Below are 24,078 nucleotides of genomic sequence, written 5' to 3'. Positions count from 1 at the left end.
CCTTTGTTCATGCAAGGAATAAAAAACAAACAATAGCAATAGTAAGGCTAGAGAAAAGTCTCAGGCAAGCTAAACAACAGTATATTAAACGTCCGTCAGCTGAGGCAAGAGAACAACTGAGAGCCATACAAGTGACTCTCAATGCTTTATTGCATGAACGCGGGCAGAGATATCTAGCTTCTAAGCAGCATAAATTCCGCAGATTTGGAAACAGGTCTGGCAAGATGCTAGCGCACTTAGTCAAAGCGTGGGGGCCTCGCTCCCCGATAGTAGCGCTCCGAGACCAAAAGGGAAATATACAAAATAAGAGTGAAGAAATAGCCAAGATTTTAACACAATTTTTCTCCACCTTATATAAATCACCTAGTGAACCAGATGAAGCGCAAAATACTTAGAAAAAGCAGGACTCCCAAAATTGACCAACGAGGAGCTAGAGAGTTTGGAGGTGCCCCTTAACGCAAAGGAAATACAGGAGGTAATAAAGTCCTTGCCCACAGGATCAGCCCCGGGTCCGGACGGATTTACAGGGGAATTCTATAGATCTTTGCCCCCCTCATTTTATCCCATGATCATTGCCTATTATGAACAGGTGGTTGGTATGGGCCACTTTCCACGATATGCAAACACAGCATTAATCTCACTGATAAAAAAACCTGGAAAGCCAGATCTTCAGGCAGACGCTTACAGACCCATTTCACTCATTAACGTAGACATAAAGATCATAGCCAAGGTCCTTGCTAATCGTCTGGCCCAAATATTGCCAAGGGTAGTGAGAGAGGAACAAGTAGGATTTGTTAGGACCAGACAAGCGGCCAGAAATGTTCGTAGATTGTTGCTGGCCATGTCAATGGGACAGCTGACAGAAACCCCGACCTCCCTTTTTTCATTAGACGCCGAAAAAGCATTTGATCAAGTAGGGTGGAAGTACTTGTTCACGGTCTTAAGGCTCTTGGGCATAGGGGGATGGGTATACAGAGCCATAGCCACACTATATACAAATCCAACAGCCTCAGTGCTAGTGAATGGGATAAGAGCACAACCCTTTGCGATCACTAGAGGCACCAGGCAAGGCTGCCCCCTATCCCCGGCCCTGTTCATCCTGTCTTTGGAGCCCTTGCTTCGGGTATTGAGAAATGTAAAAGAAATTCCTGGGGTGAAGGTTGGGGGAGAAGTTATCAAAGCCTAGCATTTGCAGTTGATTTGATGATCGTGACTACCCATCCTTCAGATTCCCTAGACTGGACATTACAACTAGTTAAGGAGTTTGGCCGACTTTCGGGGTTCACCCTAAACAACAAGAAGTCATTGGCTATGGAGGTGTACCCTAGCCAGGGCCAGTCAGGGGGGGTCTGCCCCCTGACAAGAGTGGAGGGCAAGATAAGATATTTGGGTACAAACATACCACAGAATCTGGCTCAACTATACCAGGAGAATGTTGAACCCTTACTTGAGATAACACGAACAAAGCTTCAATTGTGGGAGAATTACCCTTTGTCGTTAATGGGAAGGATTGTTGTCTACAACATGATGATAGCTCACAAATGGATGTACGTGTTCCAGACTTTACCACTTTTCTTAAAACCAGAGGATGAAAAGCGTCTTAACAAATTTGTACAAAGGTTCCTGTGGAGAGGCCGGAAAGCAAGACTCCCAATCTCGACATTGCAAATACCATGGGAGTTTGGAGGCTTGGGCTTACTGAGTATGAGATATCTCACAATAGCCAGCGGCATGCGTCACGTCTCTGACTGGTATAGATCTACTTCAGAATTCTCTGACACACCTCTGGAGACCTCCCTAACACAAGGAGTTCATTTTAGTTGCTTATTGCATATGGGACAAATACCTCCTGTCTTGAGTCAGTCCCATATATTTACTACAGTACGAGCAGTGTGGCGGTGGGTCTGCAGGTTTCATCATTTCTCCGGAAGTGTCACCCCTTTCTTAGCAATATGTGATAACCCAAACTTTCCCCCTGGAACTCTGTATGGAAGGTTTCGCAACTGGAGGCGAAGTGGGTTGGTATACCTCCATCAGGTTTTGACTGAGGAGGGGACAATGAGAACATTTTGAAGAACTCCAGCTCAAGTTCTCCCTAAAACCCACAGACCACTTCCACTACTGGCAATTAAAATACTATGTGAAAAGCTTGCCCTGGGAGTGTCTTACAGAAGATGTGCAGGAGGAACTCTCGTCAGCTTATTCCCTGCAATCTCAGGGTAGAGTACCATTGACAATGCATCACCGCCACTTAAGAGATATGACAGCAGAGCTAGACTATGAATCTTTGTCTCAGAAATGGAACAGGGACTTGGGAACAAATTTGACACCACAATCATTACAGGAGTATATTTATTCGATCCACAACTCTTCCAAGATGATTTCATATAGTGAAATGGAGTACAAGTTTGTCACGCTGACCCATAGCCCTCCGAGGAGGGCGTTTCACATGGGAGTTTCTCCAGAAGGAGATTGCCCCAAGTGTGGGGCACAAGGAGCGACACTTGGGCATATGTTTTGGACATGCCCTACCATACAAATATTCTGGACTTCAATCACACAGTCAACCTCAAGGATGTGGGGTGTAACCTGGAAGAAGGGTCCTCAAATGTTGTTTGGGAGACCCATTTTGGTGCGCCCGGTCCCAGCAGGGTTCAAAGGTTTCACCCACAGAGCAATAATGACAGCCAAAAAGATAATACTTACCGAGTGGATTACAAATAAACCACCTATGCTACAACAGTGGCGGGGCTTGAAGATAGATTATATGAGGTTTGAAAAGAGAATGGCGGAATATACCGGAGATCGGAGATTTACAGAAAAAGACTTTTACAAGATTTGGACCCCATTCTTGCAGACCATCCCCTCGGGAGGCAGAGGGCGCAACCTGAATATGTAAATTAGCTGTACGGACATGAAACAATTATCAGTCAGAATGGTTAATCCCTTAAGGAAGGTGGAAGGGGCGGGAGGTGGGGGGAATAGGGGGGAGGGTTAGATAGGAGCTGGAAACTAGTTCACTCATATTTAAGTTGATGTAATTAGCTTAGGCCATAGTGAGTTTTCATGATAGTTGGAAATGTTAAGACTCAATAACGGCAAGGAGTTTGACTAATGTTATAGTTTAGTGTGTAGTTGTTCAGTAGATTTCTTTGCTCACTGAATATTGGTGATTAAGGGGAATTGTATGTTATGTCATATTATGTGAAAACTAATAAACAAATTTGAAAATAAAAAAATAACCTGTTTTTAATCCACAGTAGAACACTACCTCCTATCCCATGACTTTCCAATTTCCTTTGGAGTCTTTCATGAGGTACTTTGTGAAATGCCTTTTGAAAATCCAGATACACAATATCAACCGGCTCACCTTTATCCACATGCTTGTTCACCTCTTCAAAGAAATGCAATAGATTGGTGAGGCAAGATTTCCCTTCACTAAATCTGTGTTGGCTTTGTCTCATTAAACCATGCTTTTGAATATGCTCTGTAATTTTGTTCTTTGTAATAGTTTCTACCATTTTTGCCCAGCACCGATATCAGACTCACTGGTCTATAATTTGCCTGATCACCTCTAGAAACTCTTAAAAAATCAGCATTACATTGGTCACCCTCCAATCCAAGTACCATGCTTGATTTTAAAGATGAATTACATATTAGTAAAAATAGTTCTGCAAGTTCATCTTTCAATTTAATCAGTACTCTGGGATGAATACCATCCGTTCCAAGCGATTTGCTACTCTTTATCTTGTCAAATTGTGCCATTATGTCTTCCAGGTTTATAGAGATTTCATTCAGTTTCTCTGATTCGTCAGTTTTGAATATCTTTTCTGGCACTAGTATCTCTCCCAAATCCTCCTCAGTGAAGATCGAAGCAAAGAATTCATTTAATCTCTCTGCTATGGCGTTGTCTTCCCTGACTGCCCCTTTTACCCCTCGGTCATCTAAACGTGATACGCTTAAATTTTAAGTCACATCGTTGAAAAGGGGGTGTGACCATGGGCGTTTCTAAAATCTATTCGCATTGTTATACTATATATCCGATTCGTGCATAATTTAGAAGTCAGTGTTTACACCAAGTTCTACTTGGTGTAACTGGCCGTGACTAAATTTAGTTGTGCTGATGGACGCTGGTCATATTCTATAAACCATGTGGAACTTTAGGTGTATTCTATAAAATTTATCCGGAATCTTGTAACTCCTTAGCAGTGCTTTTTTTGTGCCGGTACGCAACGGTACGGCGTACCGGCACCTTTTTTTTTTGCTCCCCCCGCCCCGTGAGCCCATGTCCCGCACGCAGTGCCAGCCCCCATTTCCGGCCGCTGCTGCTTCTCCTGTTGAGCAGCAGCGGCCGCTACACAAAGAAAAAGATTTTTTTAAAAATTCAAACCTGTCAGAAACGCGGCACCCCGGCACTGTAGACAGCCATTAGGCATTGGCTGTTGCCCCGCAGCCGCTCCTCCTCTTGCCTCTACGTCACTGCGCTCCTCCGGGGTCTTCCTCCAGGGGCAGTGACATAGAGGCAAGAGGAGGATGTGGGGCAACAGCCAATGCCTAATGGCTGTCTACAGTGCCGGGGTGCCGCGTTTCAGCCAGGTTTCAAAATTTTTTTAATCTTCTTTTTCTTTGTGTAGTGGCCGCTGCTGCTCAACAACAGGAGAAGCAGCTGCCGGAAATAGGGGCTGGTGCCGCGTGCGTCGCGCCTTCGCGCCATTCGCGCCAAACTTGGCAGGGAGAGGGAATCCAACAGAGGGAAGGATTGGGGAGAGAGAGAAAGAGAGGGAAGGATTGGGGAAAGAGAGAAACAGGGAAACCAACAGAGGGAAGGATTGGGGAAAGAGGGAAAACAACAGAGGGAAGGATTGGGGAGAGAGAGGGAAAACAACAGAGGGAAGAATTGGGGAGAGAGAGAAAGAGGGAAAACAACAGAGGGAAGGATTGGGGAAAGAGAGAAAGAGGGAAACCAACAGAGGGAAGGATTGGGGGGAGAGAGAGAAAGAGGGAAACCAACAGAGGGAAGGATTGGGGAGAGAGAGAAAGAGGGAAAACAGAGGGAAGGATTGGGGAGAGAGAGGGAAAACAGAGGGAAGGATTGGGGAGAGAGAGGGAAAACAACAGAGGGAAGGATTGGGGAGAGAGAGGGAAAACAATAGAGGGAAGGATTGGGGAGAGAGAGAAAGAGGGAAAACAACAGAGGGAAGGATTGGGGAGAGAGAGAAAGAGGGAAACCAACAGAGGGAAGGATTGGGGAAAGAGAGAAAGAGGGAAAACAACAGAGGGAAGGATTTGGGAGAGAGAGGGAAAACAACAGAGGGAAGGATTGGGGAGAGAGAGAAAGAGGGAAACCAACAGAGGGAAGGATTGGGGGGAAAGAGGGAAACCAACAGAGGGAAGGATTGGGGAGAGAGGGAAACCAACAGAGGGAAGGATTGGGGAAAGAGAGAAAGAGGGAAAACAACAGAGGAAAGGATTGGGGCGAGAGAGGGAAAACAGAGGGAAGGATTGGGGAGAGAGAGAAAGAAAGAGGGAAAACAACAGAGGGAAGGATTGGGGGGAGAGAGAGAGAGGGAAAACAACAGAGGGAAGTATTGGGGAGAGAGGGAAAACAACAGAGGGAAGGATTGGGGAGAGAGAGAAAGAGGGAAAACAACAGGGAAGGATTGGGGAGAGAGGGAAAAACAGATGGAAGGATGGGGAGAGAGGGAAACACAGATGGAAGGATTGGGGAGAGAGGGGAAAACAGATGGAAGGATGGGGATAGAGAGAGAGGGAAAACAGGGAAGGATTGGGGAGAGAGAGCAAGGGAAAACAACAGAGGGAAGGATTGGGGAGAGAGGGGAAAACAGATGGAAGGATGGGGAGAGAGAGGGAAAAACAGATGGAAGGATTGGGGAGAGAGGGGAAAACAGATGGAAGGCTGGGGAGAGAGAGGGGGAAAACAGATGGAAGGATGGGGAGAGAGAGAGGGAAGATGCTGGATGGAAGAATGCAGAAAGAAATAGGGGAGACACTGGAAGGATGGGGAGAGAAAGCAGAGCTGCTGGATGGAAAAGGGGAATAGAGAAAGACTGGAGAATAAGAGGAAGGGGCATGGGGAGAACAAGGGTGAGGAAAAGATGAAAAGCCACAGGTAGATGAAGGAAATTAAAGAATGGATAGTAAGAATGAATTAAATCTGGACAGAGAGAGAGCCTGAAAAATATTGAAGAAAGCAAAGAAAAAGGAGACAAAAATGACAAATGGCACAGAAGAGTTAAGCGAAAAGAAAAGAAAGCAGAATCACAGACTGGGACCAATATGGAAAGAAAAACAGTCACCAGATAACAAAGGTAGAAAAAAATCATTTTATTTTCATTTTAGTGTTTGTAATTATGTCCAATTTGAGAATTTACATTGGCTGTCTTATTTTGCACTGGGTATACTGGAGCTGTAAGAGCTTACAGAGATTATTTATAATGAAAAAAATCACGTTATTTTTTTCTCCTATACTATAATATTTTCAATGATGTCTGTTTATATGCGCCATGGCTGGTATAGGGGGTGTGGTTAATGTGGGTGTGGCTATCATAGGGGTGGAGCCATATGTGGTGACCCCGCCCATAATGAGTACCGGCACCTTTTTTTCTACAAAAAAAGCACTGCTCCTTAGGATTCCAGAATCTTCAGAACTTTTAGTACAAGAACAGTGCTGGGCAGACTTCTACGGTCTGTACCCTGAGAATGGCAAGGACAAATCAAACTCGGATATACATATAAAGTATTGCATACCATGTAAAATGAGTTTATCTTGTTGGGCAGACTGGATGGACCGACCATACAGGTCTTTATCTGCCGTCATTTACTATGTTACTATGAATAAAATGGGCTTCTTGGCATGTAGCACACACTAAATCCATTAGCACACCTTAGTGTAAAAGGAGCCCTAAGGTCTTTCAGTAAAGATTCAAACCACAGCTGGTGTGGTCTACATCTTTGCTTGAAAGAGTGAGACACTATTGAAGTGTAAAGTATTTCCTTTTCAGCCTGCTGGAGTATTCTCCATTCCTGGCCTATGCCCCTAAATAAATACATTTTGAGAAGGAGAAAGCTCTGTTGCCAGGCTTCACCTAGACAGCTGACTAGTGTGTTTTTTTTAACCATTACCAAGAACCCCAGTGTTACATCTCTTTTAAACTTTAGTGCCAGAATTGGTTCCACATTGATAAGGTGGAGCCAATCTTTTTGAAATAGGCCCTCCCTTCCACAGATTGTTACCGACTGGTGGTGAACGTTTTTTTTTTGTTTTTGTTTTTTTTAAACACTGTCGCTTGCCATATGTAGGCACTGGCACTGAATATATGGGGCTAATTTTGTTATCCTAGTTGCTGGAGCTTATGCAGGTCCCAGCAAATATTCAACTAGGACACACATAAGACAGTTATGCAGGCTATTGGCCGGGACCGGCATGACTTTAAAAAAATTATTTTCTGTTACAGCAGAAATGGAGCGCACTGGGGGGCGGCACTACCGTTGGCTCCTGTGGTAGACTGGCGGTGGTGCTGGATTGGTGTGCACCAACGCCATGGTAGCTCTACTGCGACAGTACAAAATTCCCCCGGGGAGTAAACAAGACTGCTTGCCTGAATGAGTGGCATTAAAATGCTTCATTTTCTTATACTTGGTAACAAGAGTGTTTTGAAAATAGAGCCTAATGGTATTTTGTATATATGTGTGTGTGTGTTTTTTTTTTAAACAGGCTTAAGAAAGAATTGGAACTTTATAAAGAGGATGATATGGAAAATGTTAGGGAAGCTCTTCGCATTGAAATAGACTTTTTGCAGATGGTATGACATTTAGTAAAACATTGAATTTATAGTTCTATATTGTGCCATTGTTTCACAGCATTTTAAGCACTCAGCACAGATCAAGTGTTAGATTGAGAATAGCACTATATACAGAGGGGTTATTAGGTTAAGCTAGTTTGAAGGGAAGGGCTTTGAGAGATTTTCTGGGAGAACAACAAGGAGGTGGCTTTTTGAGCTTACTTAATAAAATGAGAGGATCATGATCACTAGGACATCTTGTTCCAGAGCTGGTCTTTTTTTTTTCCTTCCCATTGCCATGTATTCTGATACTTGCAGTTCATAAGTACATAAGTATTGCCACACTGGGACAGACCAAAGGTCCATCAAGCCCAGCATCCTGTTTCCAACAGCGGCCAATCCAGGTCACAAATACCTGGCAAGATCGGGAAAAAGTTCCATACATTTTATGCTGCTTATCCCAGAAATAAGCAGAGGATTTTCCCCCAAGTCATTTTAATAATGGTCTATGGACTTTTCCTGTAGGAAGCCGTCCAAATCTTTTTAAAACCCTGCTAAGGTAATTGCTTTTACCACATTCTTTGGCAGCGAATTCCAGAGTTTAATTACACATTGCATGAAGAAATATTTTTTCTCTGATTCGTTTTACATTTACTACTTTGTAGCTTCATCGCATGCCCCCTAGTCCTAGTATTTTTGGAAAGAATAAACAAACGATTCAGGTCTACCCATTCCACTCCACTCATTATTTTATAGACCTCTATCATATCTCCCCTCAGCCGTCTTTTCTCAAAGCTGAGGAGCCCTAGCCACTTCAGCCTTTCCTTATAGGGAAGTCATCCATTCCCCTTTATCATTTTCGTTGCCCTTCTCTATACCTTTTCTAATTCCACTATATCTGTTTTGAGATGCGGTGACCAGAATTGAACACAATATTCGAGATTCGGTCGCACCATGGATCGATACAAAGGCATTATAACGTCCTCATTTTTGTTTTCCAATCCTTTCCTAATAATACCTAACATTCTGTTTGCTTTCTTAGTCGCCGCTACACACTGATCAGGTTTCAACGTATCATCATCGACGATACCTAGATCCCTTTCCTGGTCATGACTCCTGATGTGGAACCTTTCATTATGTAGCTATAGCTTGGATTCCTCTTTCCCACATGCACCACTTTGCACTTGCTCACATTAAACGTTATCTGCCATTTAGACACCCAGTCTCCCAGTCTTGTAAGGTCCTCTTGTAATTTTTCACAATCCTCCTGCGATTTAACGACTTTGAATAACTTTGTGTCCTCCCAGCTTTGCAGAAAAGAACAGACTGCGGTGGCAGGAAGGCACCTGGGCATGCACAGTGAGAGGCTGCCAGAACTTTCTTAAAACTATGCACGCTAGACATTGGGGTTAGCTTTTTTTTGGCAATTTTCAAAGGGAAACAGCATGAGTAGTTTCCATATAAATATTAGTTGCAGTGTACATAGGATAAATGTGTACAATACAAACAAGACAAATTATTGAAAACTGCTCTTTAAAAAAAGACCAGCCCTGGAACAAGATGTCCTAGTGATCATGATAAAATTTCAAATGAAGGACCCTGTTTACTAATGTGCGCTAGCATTTTCAGTGCGCGTTAACCATGTAGATGCCCATAGGAATATTACAGGCAGCTACACGGTAAGCGTGCACTAACAACACTAATGCGCCTCTTGCATTAAACAGGGCCCTAATATATTCACTGTTGTCAGGTGACTAGAAAATCAAAGCACAGACTATATACTAGTTAGGTTTTTTTAAATGTAATGCTGGGGATTTGTAATTGTCTTTTAATTTGTTAAAAAGTATACACAGGAAATCCAATACGTTAGCGTTCAAAAAGGAGACTAATCTTTAGTAAAAGACCCCCTAAATTTTATCACAGCAGAATAGTTCTTCACACAAACCAGTCAATTGTTCTGTCAACATTTTCCCCAATACCTCATGCCCATCCTGGCGAAGGTGCACTGCATACCTTGATTTGCAAGTGAGTCTTAGCTTTCACTTTGGAGCGGACTAAAGTCCATAGTCCACCCAACCTTTTGTTTTTTTTGACCCAAGCAGGATGGAAGTAGACATCGGCATATGCATTCTTTCCAATTGGATAGCAGATTGCATCTCCTTCACTTATGCCTAGGCTGGCCTGACACTTGAGAGTCATGTCAGAGCTCATAATGTCAGATCCTTGGCTATGTCGGTAGCCCACTTGAGATCAGCCTCCATTGAGGAGATTTGCAAAGCTACGACATGGTCTTCAGTCCATGCATTCGTGTCTCACTACTGCCTAGAGTAGGATACCCGATGTGACAGCCGGTTTGGTCAGACAGTCCTGCAGAATTTGTTTGGTGTTCAGAATCCAACTCCACCCTCCTAGACCCGGTTTTGTTTTGCTCCAGGCTGCACCTTTACAACCCGTTTGTATATAGTTTCAGGTTTATTGACTTGAAGACCTGACGTTTCATGTCCCTATTGTCCTAGCATTGTTTTCGATGAGCCTGGTAGCTTGGGATTCTCACATGTGAGAATATATTGGGCCTGCTTGTCCTCGGAGTAAACAGTTACTCTCTAAGGACAGTAGGCCCAGTATTCACATACCCTGTCTCGTTCCCTTGGAGCTGTCTTCTTTAACTATACCATCAGACTGAGGTACTCGCAGTCATGTGCATGTGTGGTGGGACGCTACCAGAACTTTCTTAAGAGGACACACTTCAGCCAAGTCATTGTATCAGGGTAACAGCCATTTGATGGGCTAAATAGCTTTCAAAATTATCCTTCTGGGGGGGAAATTTTCAAATAGTCCATGTGATGTAAAGTATGTGGGGGGGGGGGGGGGGAGGGAGTGTGCTTTGAGGGTTGTCTACTTTTTCTTTGTTTCTTTTTACAAATTAGCATAAAATATGCACAACATGCTTTCCACTTGCCCTTTTTTGCTGACACCAAGATTAGTGCATGCAGTTTTTTAAATAAGGAATACATATAGAGGGTCTTCTGCAAAATGTGTCTGCACAAGTGGCTAGTGCAGTGGCCTGAGAACCAGGGGACCTGGGTTTGATTCTCACTACAGCTCCTTAACCCTCCATTGCCCCAGGTACAAAATAAGTACCTGTATATAACATGTAGACCACCTTGATTGTAATCACACAAAGGCAGCATATCAAATTCCATCCATACTTTCAGCAAGTCAGAGGAGGGCAGTTTTCAGGCAAGTAAGTCTAGGTTTGTCAGTCTATTTTAACATGACTAGTTTTGAAATGTATTCTCTGAATGTATTGCATTATAGTTGACAACTGTGGATGGATAATTACACAATAAGATTTTAGTTTGAACATGTAATCAGAATATAGTACCTCAGTAACAATTTTTGTTTTAAACTCTCTGTATTTTTTCTAGAAATTACTTCAAAAGATGAACAAGTGAGTTGCGAATAATCAGCGCACAAGCAATATACTTCAACTAATTTAGGTGTTCATTGTGGAGAGGGAGGGTTGTATTTCAGAAACAAATTACTTGGTTTTCATTGTTGCTGCTTACTGAATAATGTGGGTATACAGTATACACATGTTTTGGATTCCTCTAGCTATTCTTTCTTATTATAATTGAGCCTTATCCAGAAGACCCTAGTTCCACTTTACTAGCTTCTGTCTCTGCACCTTCTTTTGGACTGCAGCTCTGGTTGTATTTAATTTCTATTTGTCAGTTTGTGTAGTTGCATGTGCTCTCTTCTGAGACCAGTGACAGACTTCCCATGAATTGATAAGCCAGGGGTCATTTAAAGAATGTCTAGTTTTGCTCATCCCATCTGGCACATACAAACAGTACTCCTGTATTATAGCTGGATTCCACTAGCTCAGGGAGCAATTAGCTTAAGTTACCTTCAGAACATAGTTCCCTTGGCACATGGCACTTCCTCTAAGCTGACTGATTTTAGTGTGTGTGCTTAATAAAATATTCATTTTTCTCTCCATAATGTGCCTTGTTTATCATATTATTTTTAAGGGTATTGATTAACTAAAAATATTGAAAAATTATCTGTAATTGTGTAAGGGAGATGTGTGTGCTTTCTGAAATGTATTTGGGCCTGGTTATAGAAACAGATGGCTTCAATATGTGTAATCATTTTTTCCATAGATGGACATTTTGTACACTGTACCTTACAAAAATAACTGTTGGCCTTCTGTGCATTAGGATATACTGCAGACTTTCATCATCCTGTATGGTACATGTGATACATAAATATAATTTTAGTTTTTATTCACTAACACGTTAAAAATGTTTTAAAGATTATAATGTGGACATGATGGCAGAAAACAGACCATATGGCCTTTCTGGGTCTGCTTGTCTACATCAGCTACTCAGCTCTTCAAATTTCCTGTCAGAGATCCCCTTATGCTTGCCTCTTGCCTGCTTCAATTCAGATACTATCCTTTATCCACCACCTTCACTGGGAGGCTGTTCATATATCCATCACGCTTTCACCCTCATACAGTATATGACCCCTTCTTCCAGAGCTTCTTTCCATGAAAAGAGGCCTGCTTCCTGTGCGTTTATGCCTTGGAGGTATTTAAATGCCTTTATCATATCTTCCTTTTATTGTTTTTCCTCCAGGGTATACATGAACATAAGAATAGCCATAGTGGGTCAGACCAGTGGTTTATATAGCCCAGTATCCTCCTTCCAACAGTGGCCAATCCAGGTCACAAATACCTGGAAGAAACCCATTAGCAGCAACATTCCAAGCTACCAATTCCAGGGCAAGCAAAGGCTTCTCACATATCCATCTCAAGAACAGCCTATGGACTTTTCCTCCAGGAACTTGTCCAAACTTTTTTTAAACCCAGATATGCTAACTGCCATTACCATATCCACCAGCTGTAAGTTTCAGTGCTTAACTATTCTTTGAGTAAAAAATATTTCCTCCTATTTTAAAAGCATTTCCATGTAATTTCATTGAGTGTTCCCTGGTCTTTGTACTAGGACTAGGGGGCATGCGATGAAGCTACAAAGTAGTATATTTAATACGAATCAGAGAAACGTTTTCTTCACTCAACATGTAATTAAACTCTGGAATTTGCTGCCAGAGAATGTGGTAAAGACAGCTTAGCGGGGTTTAAAAAAGGTCTGGACGGCTTCCTAAAAAAAAAGTCCATAGACCATTATTAAATTGACTCGGGGAAAATCTACTGCTTATTTCTGGGATAAGCAGCGTAAAATGTATTGAACTTTTTCGGGATCTTACCAGGTATCTGTGACCTGGATTGGCCACTGTTGGAAACAGGATGCTGGGCTTGATTGACCTTTAGTCTGTCCCAGTGTGGCAATACTTATGTTCTACACCATTCAGAGTTTTGTAGCTTTCTGCTTCTGATGTACCTGAAAAAGGCGTTATGAGTTTTTGACTCCATGGGAAGTTTTTCTTCATATTCTCTTTTAGCCTTCTTTATCAGTGTTTTGGATCTAGCTTGACACTGCTTATGTTTCTTCTTATTTTCTTCATTTGGATCCTTTTTCCATTCTTTGAAGGATGCTGTTTTGGTTCTAATAGCTGTCTACATGGCTAATGATTGAATCACCAACTACAACAGCTAGCCTAACCCTTCCCTCCTGGGCAGAAGCTCTTGGAGATACTTCTTCAGTGCGAGAGGATATTGCATCCCCTAGTGGGCCGGTCCTAGCTACAGGAGTACTACTACTATAAATAATTTATATAGCGCTACTTCTTCACCAGAGTGATGTTCTCCTTCTAGGAGACCTCCATTTCCCAAAACAGCACAGCAGCTGCCAGACTGAAAGTAGGACCACAGCGGGTAAAAAGCCCCCAGACAAAAATGGCGATGCCATGCAGTAGGGAGCCCTTACTGCCACCCACTGAGGTGGCAATAAGTGCTCCCGCAGTAATCGAGCAGTGCGCTGCGATGCCCGATTACCAATGGGTTACCGCCATGCAAGCCATTGCCAGGGGGATTTTCCCCCAGAAATGGCACTCGGGGCGGAACTACTGCCGGTGGCCGTGTTGGACCAGTGATAGTCCCGATTTAGCGTTCGGTAAGTCTGCGTTGGGCTTACTAACGCTTTGTAAAAGACCTCTGTTATAACCAGTAGGCTGCTCAAATGATTGATGTCCAACAACTTTGTTACGTATTTTCTAATCCATACCTTAAGATGTTGAAGGATGTCAGTATTTCTAATGCATTAACATATTAAGTTTTTATAATACGGCAATATTTTTTAAGGGATACTTGTTTGCCATCTAGTGGACAGAAGATTATGGTGCATTGATTATTACATGATCCTAACATTTGCTGGAGACAATTTCATTCATATGGTCAGATTCACTAAGCATTTTTCCATTGGTACCATAATGGGGCAAAACCTGTTTTGTGTATACCTGACCTGTATGAGTCTTTCTTATGTTGTGCAACTTCACTTTTTCCTGTCTGCTTTTAATTACTGATTTAAAAAAAAGGTTCTCATCAAGAATGTCTAAATTTCAAAACAGGCATTTAAATATGACCTTTTGATCTCATGGTTTCAGGCTGGTCAAAGGGTCCATATGCTGCCCCCCCCCCCCCCCCTTCCAAGGCAGCTCAAAAGAATCTGCCAGAAACAAGGGATGCGGTGGAATTCCCTCTCCCCAACCCCCCAAGGCACCAGAGCCTTGGTTAAGGAGCAGGAAAGGAGGAAAGGTCCCCTCACTCAGAACACTGGCCAGGGGTTTTCTACAGAAAAAAAATGCAACTTATATTCCCAGGCTATATAATAAAGATATGAAAATTTTGTAATTGCTGGTTATACTCAGGAGAAAGTTTAAACAGCCACATTTAGGGGCCCTTTTACTAAGCCCCTGAGGCACCTACGCACGTCCAATGCATGCCAAATTGGAACTATCTCCCAGCTACTTCATGCCCCTGGTGGTAATTCCATTTTTGACATGCGCCAAAAACACGAGGTAGAAAATATTTTCTACCACATGGTGCTTACCCAGCAGTAATCAGTAGTTCACACACGCTGGCCGCTTACTGCCCAGTTAGTGCGTGAGACCTTACCATTAAGTCAGTGGGTGGCGGTAAGGTTTCAGGTCGGAAATGAACGTACGCTGGTTTTAATTTTGCTGCACATCCATTTTCGGCCACAAAAGGCCTTTTTTCCAGGCACGCTGAAAAATTTACCTGCGCGCATCCAAAACACACGCCTACACCAGTGCAGGCCACTTTTTGGCATGCCTTAGTAAAAGAGCCCCTAAATTGCCTGGGTCTAACCGGCATATTCAGTGGCACTTAACGGGATAGTGTTGCTGAAAATGTCCAGTTCCCAACCCAAAACTGATTATTTTGGGGGCATTCTGGGGGCACAGCCAGCAGTTGACCGATTAAGTGCCGATATGTAGCACTTAACTGACCAAGGCAAGGTGGGCAGCCATGGTCTTCGAGTGCCACAACCCAATTGGGTTTTCAAGATACCCACAATGTATGTGCGTGAAATTGATTTACGTATTTGCTTCCATTGTATGCAAATAGATCTCATGCATACTCATTGTGGAAATCTTGAAACCCGACCGAGTTGTGGTCCTCGAAGACTCTGGTCGTTCACCCCTGGGCAAAGGTAATTGCATAAATAGGACTGCATAAAAGTCAGATCATTATGTGGTTCACCATAGCCGGTTAAGTTCTGTTTATCACACTTAACCAGCTATTTTCTCACCACTCTTGTATATACGGAAATTCAATGCCAGAGTGCAGACATGGCCCGGCATTCAATGTACAGGGATAACGCCACCTGCGGTTAGCACAATGCTGATTGTCCCCAGTTGAATATTGGGCCTGTAGATTGTAATGTAAAACATATTGACCCATCTGCACACTGGACCATCATGGTGTTATGTATTTCTTCAAGGTCAAGCAGGGAAGAGCATTCTTGCATGTGGGTAACGTCATGGAGCTCCGGTTTAGATGCTGGCCAGCAATCTACAACTTCTAGAAGCCTTTGGCAGGCTTTGCTGCACATGAGTGAGTGCCTTCCTGCCTGAGTCGCATGGGAGCCATAGTTTATTTATTTATTTATTGCATTTGTATCCCACATTATCCCACCTCTTTGCAGGCTCAATGTGGCTTACAATTCTTCATGGATGCTGGAGGTAGAAGAGAACATACAATTGGTTTTACAGAGGGTTTTGGGTTACATGGTGGTGAAATACATGATGGTTTTAAAGCAAAAGACGTTAAAGAACATTTCTGGATATATTAGAGATACATGAAATACATGATAGTTTTAAAGCAAAAGATGTTAAAGAACATTTCTGGGTATATTAGAGAGAGTGCAGTTACACGTGTTGATCTTTATGATATATTTTGTCAAAGAGATAAGTTTTCAGTAGTTTGCGGAAGTTGGTCAATTCATAGACCGTTTTCAGGGTTACCATTTTTTGTCCTTAAAAAAAGGGGACACATACCCTGCCCCATTTCACACCCTCGCCATGCCCCTTTCACGCCCTAGCCCCGCCCCTTTCCACACCTCCCCCCCGGCCCTGTCACCACCTCTCCCCTCACGATATTCCCTGGTGGTCTAGTGACTTCGGGGCAGGAAAGAGGGGGCTCTTTCCTGTGCCAAAGTCACTAGACCACCAGGGAAGATAGTAAGGGGAGGGGAGGTCCGCCGCACGTCAGCCCGCCCATTTGTCCAGAAATCCGGACAAATGGGCAGCCTGGCCAAAACCCGGTCCGGACGCCCGGAGATGTCCTCAAAAAGAGGACATGGCCGGGTAAATCCGGACGTATGGTAACCTTAGCCGTAGTTTCACTATCACTTTCTCTTTAGAGCTGTGAAGTGTGTATTCAGTTAGGGCAGCGAGTGTCTATCTCAGTGTCTCTCCTGTCTCTTGATTTTTGTGTGAGTAGTAGGGATTTCCCCTTTTTATTTTAGTTTTGTTTTCCCTTCCAGTTTTTCTTTTTTTCAGCCCCTTTTGATATGATAGAGACATTTATCTACATATGCAGCATAAATGCACAGTAGGCAAGTCTCAATTGAAAGGAAGCTCTGGAATGAGGGGGCATAGGATAAAGGTGAAAGGGGATGGACTCAGAAGTAATCTGAGGAAATACTTCTTTATGGAAAAGGTGGTGAATTTGTGGAATGGCCTCCTGGTGGAAGGGGTGGAGACAAAAAAAAAAGCATCTGAATTCAAGAGAACTTGGCATAAGCACATAGGATTTCTAAGGGAGTGATAGGGAGAATAAATGGAATGCATGGGCAGACTGGATAGGACATAAGGAGGGGCATTTTTGAAAGAAACGTTGCGATTTAGACATCCTTGCAAAACATCCAAATCCAGGGGTGGGGAAAACTGTATTTTCGAAAAAAGATGGACGTCCAGCTTTCGTTTTGAAAATACCGTCAGAGACGTCCAAATCCTTAAAGTTGGACGTCCCTAGACATGGACGTTTCTGACTTTTGGCGATTTTCGAAACCAAAAACATCTATGTCAAAAATGTCCAAATGCAAGCCATTCGGAAGTGGGAGGAGCCAGCATTTGTAGTGCACTGGTCCCCCTGACATGCCAGGACACCAACCGAGCACCCTAGGGGGCATTGCAATGGACTTCATAAAATGCACGCAGGAAGATAGCTCCCTTACCTTGTGTGCTGAGCCCCCCCACAACTCTGCACCCCTACCATAGCCCTTATGGGTGAAGGGGGGCACCTATATATGGGTACAGTGGGTTTGTGGTGGGTTTTGGAGAGTTTGCCGTTTCCTCCAGAAATGTAACCGGGGAGGGGGGGGAGGTATGGGCCTGGGTCCGCCTGTCTGAAGTGTACTGCAAATACTCAAAAAGACTCCAAACAGCCCAGAACACGGCAGCCAGACTCATATTTGGAAAATCAAAATACGAAAGTGCAAAACCCCTACGAGAGAAGCTACGCTGGCTCCCACTCAAAGAACGCATCACGTTCAAAATATGTACCCTAGTACATAAAATCATCCATGGCGATGCCCCAGCCTACATATCTGACCTGATAGCCCTACCATCCAGGAATGCTAAAAAATCATCTCGCACATTCCTTAATCTTCATGTCCCCAACTGCAAAGGCCTAAAATACAAATTAATGCACGCATCAACCTTTTCCTATATGAGCACGCAATTCTGGAACGCATTGCCACTCAACCTACTACTACTACTAAACATTTCTAGAGCGCTACTAGGGCTACGCAGCGCTGTACAAAATAAACAAAGAAGGACAGTCCCTGCTCAAAGGAGCTTACAATCTAAAGAATGAAATGTCAAGTTGGGGCAGTGTAGATTTCCTGGGTAGAGGTTAGGTGCCAAAGGTGACATTGAAGAGGTGGGCTTTAAGCAGAGATTTGAAGATGGGCAGGGAGGGGGCCTGGCGTATGGGCTCGGGGAGTTTGTTCCACGCGTGGGGTGAGGCGAGGCAGAAAGGGCGGAGCCTGGAGTTGGCGGTGGTGGAGAAGGGTACTGAGAGGAGGGATTTGTCTTGAGAGCGGATGTTACGGGTAGGAACGTAAGGGGGAGATGAGGGTTGAGAGGTAAGGAGGGGCTGCAGATCGAGTACATTTGTAGGTTAGTAGCAGAAGCTTGAATTGAATGCGGTAACTGATCGGAAGCCAACCTAAAAGCGACCTATGAACTGACCAACTTCCGTAAACTACTAAAGACACATCTCTTCGACAAGATATACCACAAAGACCAAAACAGGTGAAACTCCCACATATATCCAGAAATGTTAATAATGCTTTCTGTTATATTACTATCATGTATTCTATGTAACCCAAAATCCTTCTGTAACACCAAATATCTACTCTGTTCTCTTTCCCACTATCCATGATGTATTGTAAGCCACATTGAGCCTGCAAAGAGGTGGGATAATGTGGGATACAAATGCAACAAATAAATAAAATAAATAAATACCCACTAAAACTGCTCCTGGAACCTGCATTCGCTGTCACGGACCTGAGTATGACATCTGAGGCTGGCACGACATATTTTGAAAGATGTTTTTTTGAGGGTGCGAGGGGGTTAGTGACCACTGGGGGAGTAACGGGAGGTCATCTGGTCATTTTGGGCACCTTTTTGTGTCTTATTCGTAATAAAAACACGTCCGGGTGAAAACATCTAAGTGTTTGTCAGGGATGTCCTTGTTTTTTCGATTATAGGTCAAAGACGTTCAAGTGTTAGGCACGCCCACCACCTTCGCTATGCCTCTGCCACACCCCCTTGAACTTTGGACGTCCTTGCGACAGACTGCAGTTGGAGACGTTCAAAATCGGGTTTTGATTATACCGATCTGGATGTCTGTAGGAGAAGGACTTCCATCTTCCGATTTATGTCGAAAGATGGACGTCCTCTTTTGAAAATGAGCCCGATGGTCTCTATCTGCCTACATTTTTCTATATCTGTTTATTTTTTCATATTTTAGACCTGAGTTCTCTGGTTGGGTCTTCTAAACAAAAATCTATTTTTCCTCATTGAGCCATTTGATTTCGCTGTGGCTATTTTTCCTGTGATGTCCCAGAAACTTGCCAGTGGGTTTAAGTGGTATACAGACTGCACTAGAACCATGTCTATGACTGAGCTTCTTCCCTCTGCCTCCCCCTAGTGGTTGACGAAATTATAGGCTTAGCCTGGCTATCCTCCTGGCTCCCTCCCTTGTCTCCAGACTACTCTCTGCCTCCCTCCTTGCAATGGCTTCTGGTACTTGTATTTCAGGGTCTAACTGTTTCATCCTAGCCACCCTGGCGGTAGCCTTGTCACAATAGGAAATCAAATACGTGAGCGTTTAACTTTAAAAAAGGAGACTATGATAAAATGAGGAGAACAGTGAAAAAAACCTTAGAGGAGCGGCTATGAGGGTCAAAAATTTACATCAAGCGTGGATGCTGTTCAAAAGCACCATCCCGGAAGCCCAGGCCAAATATATTCCGCATATTAAAAAAGGAGGACGGAAGACCAAACAACAGGCAGCATGGTTAAAAAGTGAGGTGAAGGAAGCTATTGGAGCTAAAAGAAACTCCTTCAGAAAATGGAAGAAGTAACCGACTGAAAATAATAAGAAACAGCATAAGGAATGTCAAGTCAAATGCAAAGCACTGATAAGGAAGGTTAAGAGGGACTTCAAAAAAATGCGTTGGAGGCAAAAACACACAGTAACATTTTTTTAGGTATATTAAAAGCAGGAAGCCGGCAAAAGAATCAGTTGGACCGCTAGATGACCGAGGGGTAAAAGGGGCGATCAGGGAAGACAAAGCCATAGTGGAGAGATAAAAATGAATTCTTTGCTTCAGTCTTCACCGAGGAAGATTTGGGAGAGATACCGGTGCCAGAAATGGTATTCGAATCTGAGGAGTCGGAGAAACTGAATGAATTCTCTATAAACCTGGAGGATGTAATGGGGCAGTTCTACAAATTGAAGAGTAGCAAATCTCCTGGACCGGATGGTATTCATCCCAGAGTACTGATAGCACTGAAAAATGAACTTGTGGAGCTATTGTTAATAATATGTAATTTATCCTTAAAATCGAGCATGGTACCGGAAGATGATGCAATGACAATTTTTTGAAAAGGTTCCAGAGGAGATGAGGGAAATTTTAGACCGTTGAGTCTGACGTTGGTGCTGGGCAAAATGTTAGAGACTATTATAAAGAACAAAATATACAGAGCATATTCAAAAACATGGATTAATGAGACAAAGTCAACATGGATTTAGTGAAGGGAAATCTTGCCTCACTAATCTATTACATTTCTTTAAAGGGGTGAACAAACATGTGGATAAAGTTGAGAAGGTTGATATTGTGTATCTGGATTTTCAGAAGGCGTTTGACAAAGTACCTCATGAAAGACTCCAGAGGCATTTGGAGAGTCATGGGATAGGAAGTAGTGTCCTATTGTGGATTAAAACCTGGTTAAAAGATAGAAAACAGAGAGTAGGGTTAATCAATATTCTCAATGGAGAAGGGTAGTTAGTGGGGTTCCCCAGGGGTCTGTGCTGGGACCGCTGCTTTTTAACATATTTATAAATGACCTAGAGATGGGAGTAACTAGTGAGGTAATTAACTTTCCTGATGACACAAAGTTATTCAAAGTCGCTAAATCGCGGGAGGATTGTGAAAAATTACAAGAGGATCTTATGAGCCTGGGAGATTGGGCATCTAAATGGCAGATGATGTTTAATGTGTGCAAGTGCAAAATGATGCATGGGGGAAAGAGGAACCTGAATTATAGCTACGTCATGCAAGGTTCCACGTTAGGAGTCACAGACCAAGAAAGTGATCTAGGTGTCGTCGTTGATGATACTTTGAAACCTGCTTAGTGTGCTACAGCGGCTAAGAAATCAAATAGACAGGTATTATTAGAAAAGGAATGGAAAGCAAAAATGAGGATGTAATAATGCCTTTGTATCGCTTCATGGTGTGACCGCACCTCAAATATTGTGTTCAATTCTGGTCGCCGCATCTCAAAAAAGATATAGTGGAATTAGAAAAGGTGCAGAGAAGGGCAATAAAAATGGTACAGGGGATGGGACGACTTCCCTATGAGGAAAGGATAAAGCGGCTAGGGCTCTTCAGCTTGGAGAAAAGATGGCTAAGGGGAGATACGATAGAGGTCTATTAAATAATGAGTGGAATTGCATGGGTAGACGTGAATCGTTTGTTTACTCTTTCCAAAAATAATAGGACTAGGGGGCATGCGATGAAGCTACAAAGTAGTAAATTTAAAATGAATCGGAGAAAATTTTTCTTCACTCAATGTGTAATTAAATTTTGGAATTTGTTGCCAGAGAATGTGGTAAAAGTGGTTAGCATGGCGGGTTTTAAAAAAGGTTTGGATAGCTTCCTAAAAGAAAAGTCCATAAGTCATTATTAAAATGGACTTGGGGATAATCCACTGCTTATTTCTGGGATAAGCAGCATAAATTGTATTGAACTTTTTTGGGATCTTGCCAGGTATTTGTGACCTGGATTGGCCACTGTAGGAAGCAGGATGCTGGGCTTGATGGACCTTTGGTCTGTCCCAGTATGGCAATACTTAGGTACTAAGGTTATGTTTAGTAATCCCTGTATAAATAACATTACAATGATCATATCTGGAATGGAGGAAAGCATAAAACAAGGAGCAGAGTTCATCAAAATCTAATAAATTATGAATTGCCCTCAATTTACTTAGAAAAAGAAACCTGTTTTAACAACCTGAGATATTTGAGGACCAAAAGACAAAGCAGAATCTAGAATTACCCCAAGATAACAGAAAGAGGAAACAGGAGCAATGTGCCTGTCAAACAAGAAAGGGATAATTGGTAGAGAAAATGACACAGTAACCCAACAGGCTACTGTTTTGTCAGGATTCAAAACTAAATGATTAGCTAAGCTGCCACTAATTCTAAACAAATTTAGAATGGCTTCACTAGTGGCAGGTCGTGTCAGACGAATCTGACTGTCTTCTTCTACTGGGTGACCAAACAGTTGGATGTGGGAGGGGCGCTTGATGGTCAGTGGCTATTTCTGGCCAGTTAAATAGCTTTGAATATCTGGGGACTGTACCAAAAGAAAAGGATGTCATCAGTGGAGTACCGCAGGGTTCGGTCCTAGGGCCGGCTGTTTTTAACATCTTTGTGAGCAATATTGCGGAAGGGCTGTCTGGTAAGGTTTGTCTCTTTACGGATGATACAAAATTCTGCAACAGGGTGGACACCCTGGAGGGTGTGAATGACATGAGGAAGGACCTAGTGAAGCTAGAGGAATTGGCAACTAAGGTTTAATCCCAAAAAATGCAGGGTCATGCACTTGGGTCGCAAAAATCTGAGGGAACGGTACAGTATAGGGGGTGTAGTGCTTCAGTGTGCGAAGGAAGAGCGGGACTTGGGGGTGATTGTATCTGACTACCTTAAAGCTTTCAAACAGGTAGAAAAAGCGATGGCCAAAGCCAGAAGGATGCTTGGGTGCATAAAGAGAGGCATGACCAGCAGGAAAAAGGAGGTGATAGTGCCGTTGTATAAGTCTCTGGTGAGACCTCATTTAGAGTACTGCATGCAGTTCTGGAGACCGCACCTACGGAAAGATATAAACAGGATGGAGTTGGTCCAGAGGGCGGCTATAAAATTAGTAAGCAGTCTTGAATGCAAAAATTATCGGGACAGGCTTTTGAACCTCAACATGTATACGCTGGAAGAGAGGAGGGAGAGAGGAGACATGATAGAAACGTTTAAATATCTCAAGGGCATTTATGTACAGGAAGAGAGCCTTTTCCAAATGAAGGAGAGCTCTGGAATGAGGGGGCATATGACAAAGTTAAGAGGGAATAGGCTTAGGAGTAACCTAAGGAAGTATTATTTCACAGAAAGGGTGGTGGAGGCGTGGAATGGCCTCCCGGTGGAGGTGGTGGAGTCGAGGACTGTTCCAGAATTTAAAAAGGCATGGGATAAGAATGTGGGATCGCTTAGGAACAGGTTACAGAGGATGGACAGACTGGATGGGGTCATATGGCCTTTATCTGCTGTCATGTTTCTATGTTTCTAAATTCGAAGTGGCTATAAATCAACTGAATTCAAATCTGTTATTTATTTATTTATTGCATTTGTATCCCACATTTTCCCACCTATTTGCAGGCTCAATGTGGCTTACACATTCTTGTTAACATTGTCATTCCAGGATATCAGATACAGTTAGTATTGTGCAGAGATTAAGTAAGGGAAGAGAGAAGAAGGAAGGGAGTGATTAGGGTAGTTACAGATGGTGGGCTTTCATAACTGAGTGGATTGGTGAGGTGGATTAGTGAGGTTATCGGTTCTCATTGTAGGCTTTGTTGAAGAAATATGTCTTCAGAGATTTGCGAAAGATAGTTGTTTCGTCGATTGTTTTCAGGTCTGTAGGTAATGCATTCCATAGCTGCGTGCTCATGTAAGAGAAGGTAGTGGCGTGCATCAGCTTGTATTTTAGTCCTTTACAGCTGGGGAAGTGCAGGTTGAGAAATTTGCGGGATGTTCTTGTGGCAGAAAATAATCTGCATTAAAAAGTGTTGGAGAAAGCACTGACCCCTGGGGAACATGCTTATAGTCAAGGAGCTGGGTTAATTTGCATGTTTTGGTCACTGTAGCAGTCCTCAAAAGCCAGAATTGAAAACCATTTTCAATGCTACTGGCTGAGTCTTTTTAACAGTACTTTGACTCACTTGACATACATATTCCTATTTCTGCACTGAAGTGTTAACATGGCATAGTCCAGTAGGTGGCACC

General features: G+C 43.1%; 1 protein-coding gene across 1 annotated transcript in view; it reads left to right on the top strand.

Annotated features, from left to right (window-relative positions):
• Positions 1–11,327, top strand: part of CCDC172 (coiled-coil domain containing 172) — an 81,751-nt gene extending 70,424 nt beyond the window's left edge. The window contains exons 7-8 of the mRNA XM_030204793.1: positions 7,736–7,823; positions 11,231–11,327. Coding sequence (XP_030060653.1) covers positions 7,736–7,823; positions 11,231–11,257 — 115 coding nt within the window. The 3' untranslated portion in view covers positions 11,258–11,327. The remainder of the gene's footprint in view (positions 1–7,735; positions 7,824–11,230) is intronic.
• Positions 11,328–24,078: the final 12,751 nt, after the last annotated feature.

This window comes from Microcaecilia unicolor, chromosome 5, assembly GCF_901765095.1.
Source record: "Microcaecilia unicolor chromosome 5, aMicUni1.1, whole genome shotgun sequence".
NCBI classification, from domain to species: Eukaryota; Metazoa; Chordata; class Amphibia; order Gymnophiona; family Siphonopidae; genus Microcaecilia; species Microcaecilia unicolor.
This window is presented reverse-complemented; position numbering and strand designations above follow the sequence as displayed.